This window comes from Silene latifolia, chromosome 3 (assembly GCF_048544455.1).
Source record: "Silene latifolia isolate original U9 population chromosome 3, ASM4854445v1, whole genome shotgun sequence".
Classification (NCBI taxonomy): Eukaryota; Viridiplantae; Streptophyta; class Magnoliopsida; order Caryophyllales; family Caryophyllaceae; genus Silene; species Silene latifolia.
In genome coordinates this window covers 80796924-80805174 of record NC_133528.1, presented here as the reverse complement: position 1 = coordinate 80805174, position 8251 = coordinate 80796924, and the positions used below count along the sequence as shown (strand labels likewise).

At 35.0% G+C, this 8251-nt stretch overlaps 1 protein-coding gene across 1 annotated transcript; it reads right to left on the bottom strand.

Annotated features, from left to right (window-relative positions):
- Window positions 1-338: 338 nt before the first annotated feature.
- LOC141649263 (protein FAR1-RELATED SEQUENCE 3-like) lies at window positions 339-1529 on the bottom strand. Its single transcript, XM_074457958.1, has 3 exons — window positions 963-1529; window positions 779-857; window positions 339-676 (listed from the first exon to the last, which is right to left on the bottom strand). Exons 1-3 carry the CDS (start codon window positions 1527-1529, stop codon window positions 339-341), a joined length of 984 nt encoding a protein of 327 aa, XP_074314059.1.
- Window positions 1530-8251: the final 6722 nt, after the last annotated feature.

Genomic DNA, 8251 nt, shown 5'->3' with positions numbered 1-8251 from the left:
TGGATGGACCAATTATTTGCGAATAAACTCGACAAAGAGTATAATTGTTTGTGGATAATTTCTACAAAAAAAAAAATCGAAAGTTCTTCAATACCAAAAAATAAAAATAAATAAATAAATCAATGGTTTCACTACGTGTCCATTCCTTTCTCTTTATTACTGTAATTTTTATCTTTCTCCTTTTTTTGCCTGCAATATCCATCTGTTTTCCCTTCAATTCTTCAAACCTGCATCAAAGCCTTCTAAATTTAAAGCCAAAAATATAATCATAATTAGAGTCAGAATTTTATTTTCCCAAATGTTGTATACCAAAATTATTATTTTACCTGTTCAGAATTTCATGCTCTCCCAGGACAATTCCGACTATCGTGGAATCCTAATTCACCATAAGCATTACATTTTCTCGGCGCTTTCTTATGTTCTTGCACAACTTTATCCTTTTGGGATACCATTCGTTTTCCAGACCTCTTAGTCTTTGATTGTATAGGATTTAAGATTGTAACTTCAGTCGGTATCTTTGTACCTAACAACATTTTAAGCTCCTTATTTTTGTTTCTGGACTTTTCACATGTGACACCACTACTACATTGAGACGAACTACTTTCTGAGAGCATCTTGTCCTTGAAACCTTTAAGTATGTCCATTAACTCATCGATATACTGCGGGTTCTGTTCTGCTATTGTCACACAGGAGAAAAATCCAGATCATAGGTTGCAAAGCTTGATTTTCTGAACCTCTAAAGCGTTGCAATCATCATTCAAGGTCTCGGGCAAATTACCACAAAGTGGCTGACATAGAGCCAATTTGCTCCACCTACTTAACAAATAATGGTTTGGCACTTTTTCGAATCCTTGTTCCTTCAACACATAGAGAGCATGTCAGCACAGAATACCATGCCTCTCAAATGTTTTGCACGAGCAGTTTAACTTAACTCCATCAGGAATAAAACAAACATAATATACCTTATTTCTCTCACGATCATGGATGGGCATGTTGTCTGTTGTATCAACCCCTAAAACTTTAACACCACAAGTAAAACAGGAAGCGTTCCACTCGACCTGAAATTCAGAAAATATGATAGGAGTGTAGAACACAGAAGCGTGATTCTCTAAAGAGTGAGGTGTTTCTAGACTAGGGAAGGAATTTTTGGATTCAACAATTAATTTTGGCTGTTTCCATCTTGGAGCATCCATAGCACTTTCAAATCTCATCAAAAACTCCACCGATGTTAAGTTTGGATTCATGAAATTTCCAAAAAAGCTATTTTCGGACTCAGATCTAGATGTTGTCCTCATTAGTCCACCTAAAAACAAATTTCTGAAATATGCTGGGATCCAGGATGCCCTCATGTCAAACATCGAAGTTAGCCATTCATGTTTAGTTAACGCGTATGAGGATATAACAGAACACCACTGTTCCTCAAACTCAGCCGGCTCAATGTCTTCTGCCCATAGACATGAACATAGCTCTTTCATGAAGTTTGTTTCTCTATAAAGCATAGATCCAATCTTACCAGGTCGTTTTTTCATAATGTGCCACATGCAATACCTATGATGAGTTTTGTCCTTGAATACTTTCTAAACCCCTGTCTTTATACCGGCATCTTGGTCAGAAATTATGCACTTAGGATACTTTCCACCCATTGCAGTCAGAAAAGATTGGAACAACCATGCAAACCCTTCATCAGACTCATTTCTTAGAAGCCCCGCTGCAAACGTCACACATTTTTTTGTGATTGTCAACCCCCGTAAAAGGAGCAAATATCATCTTATATGTATTCATATTGAATGTTGTGTCGAATGATGTCATGTCACCAAAAAGGCTGTAGTTTTTTATCGATATAGGGTCAGCCCAAATAACTCTAGAAAGTCGTCCACGATCGTCAACGTCAAAGTCAAAGTAGAAAGAGGTACACATAGCTTTCTTATGCGTGAAAATCTCAATCATCATTTGAGCATCATAACCCTTTATGAATTGTTTCACATCTCTCCAAAAATTCTTGAAATCCTCTTGCGATGCTCCCTCATTTCGATATCCTTTAACATACTCCTTAAACATCCTGAAACTCTGTACGGGCCCTTTATTCACCTTTTAATTCTATAAAATCATAGTCTTGTGTATCAGGGTTAGTTCCCTTGATTCCGGCAAATGTACCAATGTGTTTGGGGTAGATAGAAGGTGCGTGTGACCTTCATGAAAGTCAACAATAATATATTTTCCTTTATCACTCCTTTTGAGAAAAATCCTTGCACTACATGAAATTCTAGTCTTCTGCCTCCTTTTCACCTTTCCTCTTGGTTTACTCTCACCCGCCTTACTACACAGACAATATTTAGTCATCACCATCCCATCTAAAATTCTTTGTGTCGACTTCCTCATTTTAAACCCAGCATCGGCAGCATAAGTTTTGTAGAACTGCATTCCGTCAACCAAATTTTCGAAACTCATTCCCACATTAGGCTTCAAATTCGGTGCACAAACAAGTATCCTTTCTTTGGAGTTGAGAGGGATTACTGGTGAGTTTGGATATAACAAAGAGCATACATTATATTAGTACATGAATCAGCGAAAACCTTAATAACTGAAACGCATCAATCATATTCCTAGATACACTAATCGATAACAAAATAGCCTATAACTATGCATCGTTTAAATTTGTGCCAGAATTGATTCACATCAAGTATATTACGATTGTCTAGCAAAGGGTTGGCTCATTGTGGATCATTACACCAAAAAAACCAGTATGACTATCAAATTTAAAGGTAAATCAGAAGGAATGATAGGTTCAATATAGTGTGTCTGTAATAAATTACCCTAAAATGACCATAAACAGACAATTGGTTATCGGAAACAAATTTAGTGAGTACTAATTATTATCAATTTGATATCCAGATACATTATTCAGACTTGTAAATCATCAAGACAGCAGGTCTATTTCATCGCCTAAAGTCGTCTTAAAACTAGCATGCAGGATTTATATTAACAGATACACAATCTGAAATCGGACACGCATCACATATATTACTAGGTATGCCAATCAAAACATAGAAACATTAGAATCATTAGTTATCCAGAATGATCAACAAACAGAGACTCAAACGCTGCCTTTCATGAAAGATCTTGGATATCATAACTTGATGGACATGTTGATAGCAAGGTCATATGAATTGGAGAAAGCAAAACAAGGGCTACCATCGTTTGATGTTTGGACTGAAATGTTGAAAGTGCAGTACAAAGAATTGCACAGAAAATATGGTGGATGTACGGATAAAGATCTTCAGAACAGTGATGATGAGTTGGTATGCGATGACAAACAGCAAGATGATGATATTAATGATGTTACTAACTTGGACAGTGGTGATGATAAAGACCAAGATGATGGGCTGGATAATGACATGAATTCAAATTTGAATGATGTAATATCTAATATTGGTGTAGGAGTAGGAAGTGCCGTTGTGGAGGAATTCAATGAAGAGTTGAATCGTGATACACTTAATCAAAAAGGCATTGCAAATGAGAATGAAAAAATAAATGAGGAGACATATGTGTTGACACAGCTTGATGTAGGTGTAATCAATGTTGGTTTAGGAGGGAGAAAGACCGTTGAGGAGGTGAACACTGATAAACCAAATGAGGGCATTGAAAAAGAGGTTCAGGAAATGAATGAGGAAGCTGTAAAAAGGGATGACGATACGATAAATGTTGAGAACGTACCAAATGTTGAGGAGGGAATTACAAAAGATATTGGGAACAATGTTGACTACGTACCAAATGTTTAGGACTTGGATACTAAGCAATCACACACGGAAGGCAGTGGAAATGAGGCTGGGGAAAAGAATGATGATAAAAGTGTGGAGCCTCATATGAAGGAAGTTGTTCAAAATGTTCAGTTGGAAACAACGAGAACGAGGAGCATCAATGACTATTTGTTCCACACAGACAACATGAAGAAAATACCTGAATCAGCAGATATGGTACATCATAATTTAGGGTGTACTATGGACTGTGGTTTGCCAGACAAGGATGCTCAACTTATCTCAGATTCCATGTTCAGACAAGACAATTTATTTGAGACTGTCTTGAAGCGTCAGAAGGAAGTCATGGATTATTGCTTCCTTACAGATCATGCAATTAAGAAGTCGTAAGTTTATTTTTTCAATGTAAGACATTAATTAATCTACTCCATAATAATAATTAAAAACTAATATGATAAATGTTTTTGGAAAATGGTATAGAGAGATTGTCTGCGACTTTGGTATCTACCATGCCATACCAAAGAGCGATATTGAGTCTTTGTTGCCTAACACTAAAATAGAAGCAGTGGTTATTGAGTCATGGGCAATATTGCTCAATCACATCCAAATGGCACAAAAGGAGAGCAACAGACCGACAAGGATTTTCTACGGCCTTGCCCACTCGGTATGGAAAACATAAACTTCATGTGTTCCTCGTGTTTTAAATTACGTAGTGTAAAAATGTGTGTCAATAAGACTAATCAATTCTCTTAAAAACAACAGGGTACTATGGAGAAAATCTTACTTGTAGATGAAGAAGATGTTAATGAACTGACAAGACTTAAGGAAGATGTATGGAGGACATGGGATATGTGGTCTGAACAATATAAACAGCCACTGAATTTGAATTCCGATATGGTAAGAATTTAAAGATACTTTTAGTTGTGATACTGTTAAGTATATTATGTGATATTGTCAGAAGTAAGTATTGATATTGTTCCTTAAATCAGATAAATATTTTAGTTGTGGTATTGTTTTATATAATCTGTGATATTTTTAGTCGTTACTTGTGATATTGTATTATATATTCTGTGATATTATGTGAATAACAGTTGTTATTTTCTTTATAATATTTCTTTAGGTGTTCATACCTTTGCTATATCAAGACCACTACATTTGCGTCTGTATTGACTCCAAGAGGGAAAAAATGTTCTACTTGGACAACCGAGAATACGATGATTTCGAAGACGAGGAGCATGTACACCTGACTCATTTAACTGTAAGTACTATATTTAAAAATAAGAACTAAGGATATAATACTTTTGTTAACTAAGATTGAAATTTGATAGTTATTTATTACAAACATAAACAGGGGGCTATTTATGGGCACTACCTAAACAGTAAAGGCAATGAAAGTGGGGTGAAAGTACCGGACTACGTGCTGGCAAATGTGGCCTTTGATTGGCAAACAAAAGAGTTGAACCTGGATTGTGGATTATTCATGATGTTTCACATGATGTTTTTTATGGGTGAGGATTTTAAAAGTGAACTGAATGATGAAAAGAAGCTGCAGTTGTATAGGGGGGAGATTGCAGCGACGCTTGTCTTGAGTGATTTAAATAAATGTAGGAGGGAGGTCCCGAGGAAGGTTACAAACCTTAATGCCATCAAAGGAACACTGTTACCTAAATTGCTGACAAAGAGGAAAGCAGCAAGCAAAAACAAGAGAGGGAAACAAGGGAAAAAGAATGTTCAAACTCCTGTATAAAAAGTAAAACGTTATTTTCTTTAACACTGACTTATTTTCATTATATACTCATTATGTATGCAATGACAACAATTTTTATTTTTCTAGATATGGTAGAAGATGGTTCTGCCAGTGTCGTGGGAAGCGGTAGGAGGGGGAAATCAGATGGCCTTGGCAGCACGTACAACTGTGGTATGGCAGATGCTAAGTTGGAGGTCGTCTCAAGGTTTATGAAGGCCAACAAATCACTGTGTGCAAAGATGTTAACCATGAGAAAACAAGTGCTTGACTACTGCCTATTGGACGATCACAGTTTCCCATTAGAGTATGGTTCTTTTAAAATCTATGAATATATCAAAACTGCTGTTTTTTGTGATACTGTTTCTTTAAGGTTGTGGTATTGTTTTTTGATTGATGTGATATTGTTTGGACTATGTTAATTTGTTTTGTGTTAATGTTTGGAGCATTGATGTGGTTGCAAAATTCAGTAACGATCAATATCTTGTCAGACACGATATATTGTCGTTGCTTCCAAATGCGCTCATCAGTAGCAATGTCATTGAATGTTGGTCGCTAATTCTGAACCAGATTGAGCACACAGAGAAATGTGAAACAAGTTTAATGTTTTTTGGGATTCGACACATGGTAAGCTGTCAATTTAGTTTGATTAAATGTAATAACTCTTTAAATAAAATGAACTTTTAACATATATATACGCAACAGGAAATAAAAACCGAAGGAACTAGAGACAAGGAATTGATTAAAGAAAAAATGTTCGTAGAATAGGACGAATTCATTAGAAGAAACAAAGTTCCCTGTAACCTGGAAGCAGATCTGGTTTTTATTCCAATGGTACGGAAAGAAAATTATTTCTGTGTTTGTAAACATTTCAAAACCGAGGCAGTGGAAGTGCTGGACAACACAGAGTACGCCGACTGGGAGCAAACACAAATACACAAAATTGCAGATTTGGTGGTATGATTAATTGATATTTCTTTAAATTATTGATGTATATTAACATTGAAATAATGGATTTAAGTGTGTGTGAAATTATCACTAATGGTTAAGCTTAATATTGTAGGCTGAACACATGAGTGACTACCTAGCAAAGAAGAATGTTGAAAGAGCGGATGATATAATAACGTTTGATGTTGTTAACATCAACTTCCCTTGGCAAAAGACAGAGATGAACAATACTGAGTCTGGTAACTTCTTAATGATGCACATGATACGGTATGAGGGTTTAATGTTTGAAGCCGACTTGAACCAGAAAGTGTATAGGCGATACTATTGGCTATAAATGGCAGCACCATTTCTTTTAGCTGACATAAATGACAACAGAACATCTTTGATCGAAAAGGTAAAAGAATTTTCAGCTGAAAATGAGGAAGTTTGGAAGATATTAAAGCAAAAGAGGAAGAACAACGAAAATGTGAAGGGCAAGGAGAAAATTGTTGAGAAGGAGGAAGTACCAAAGGTTGAAGTTCAGACAAAAGAGAAGGTTGATGTTGTTGACCAGGAGGCAAATAAAAAAGATGTTTTGGAAACAGCAACGAATGATTGTACGAAGATACCCATTATTAACACAGAATTGCCAATTCTTCGGCGATCTCCTAGGAAACGGTAAAACCAAAGCATTTACAGTTTTTTATGCAAAAAAGGTATAAAGGAATTTGGACTGACTATAATTATTGTCAATAATAACTGACTGTTATTATGTATTTGCTTTACAGAGGAGATGCTTCCGGAAAAGATGGTGAAGATGGTAGAAACGAGCCCACAATAACATACAAACGTGGTAGGGTAAAGGCTATTGCAAATCCTAAGAACCGAGGTAGAGGTAGAGGAAGGAATTAGGATTACTGGATTTGTTTGCAAAAAGTTGTAATTAAACTAAATAGAATGTAATGTTAGTAGGACAAGGAATCTAATGGTAACTTCTTATAATGGTAAAGTAGTTGTGGCTCTTTTGGATCTGATATAACTATTGCTAAACTGTGATATTCTTTCAAGTGTGGTGTGATATTTTGCTATAATTGTTGTGATATTGCTTACCAATAATATCACACAGTTTGCTAAACAATATCACACAATTTGCTAAACAATATCACAAAGTTAATGATATTGTGTGATATTGTTTTTCGAATGTTGTGATATTGTTGTGTACACAAGTTGATATTGTGTTATAAAAACAGAAAAAGCATTATAAATGGATATGGATATTTTAATCTTTACTTTGATATATTATTTTTTAAAATGTTGTGATATTGTTGTGTACACAGGCTGATATTGTGTTACAAAAACAGCAGAAGCATAAAAATTGTAAATAACAATAATGTGATATTGTTTATTATGAACTGCGATATTTTAATTTGACGTTTGTGATATTGTTTCACAGTTAGTGATATTTGTATACACTGGGTGTGATGTACTTTGACAACACACAAAAAACAAGTTGTAAAATTTTTAAAACACATAGGCATGTAAAAGTACTATTGAAGTAGTGATTCTGTTTAAAGTAAGATGTGAAGTTTTTAAATATAAAGTGTGATATTGTTTCTCAGTATCACAATAATACAAAAAATAAGACAACTGAGACGAATAAAATGATCCAATATTATACCCGAGTATATTCTGTATAAAAGTAACGTATAATCTATACTCTAATAATGAAGTTTGTGATGTATATAATAAACTAGTAATAAAGTATGTCGTCTATTTGCTGCTGCTATAATTAATGAGCACCATCAACAACAAATCCTTCGACCGA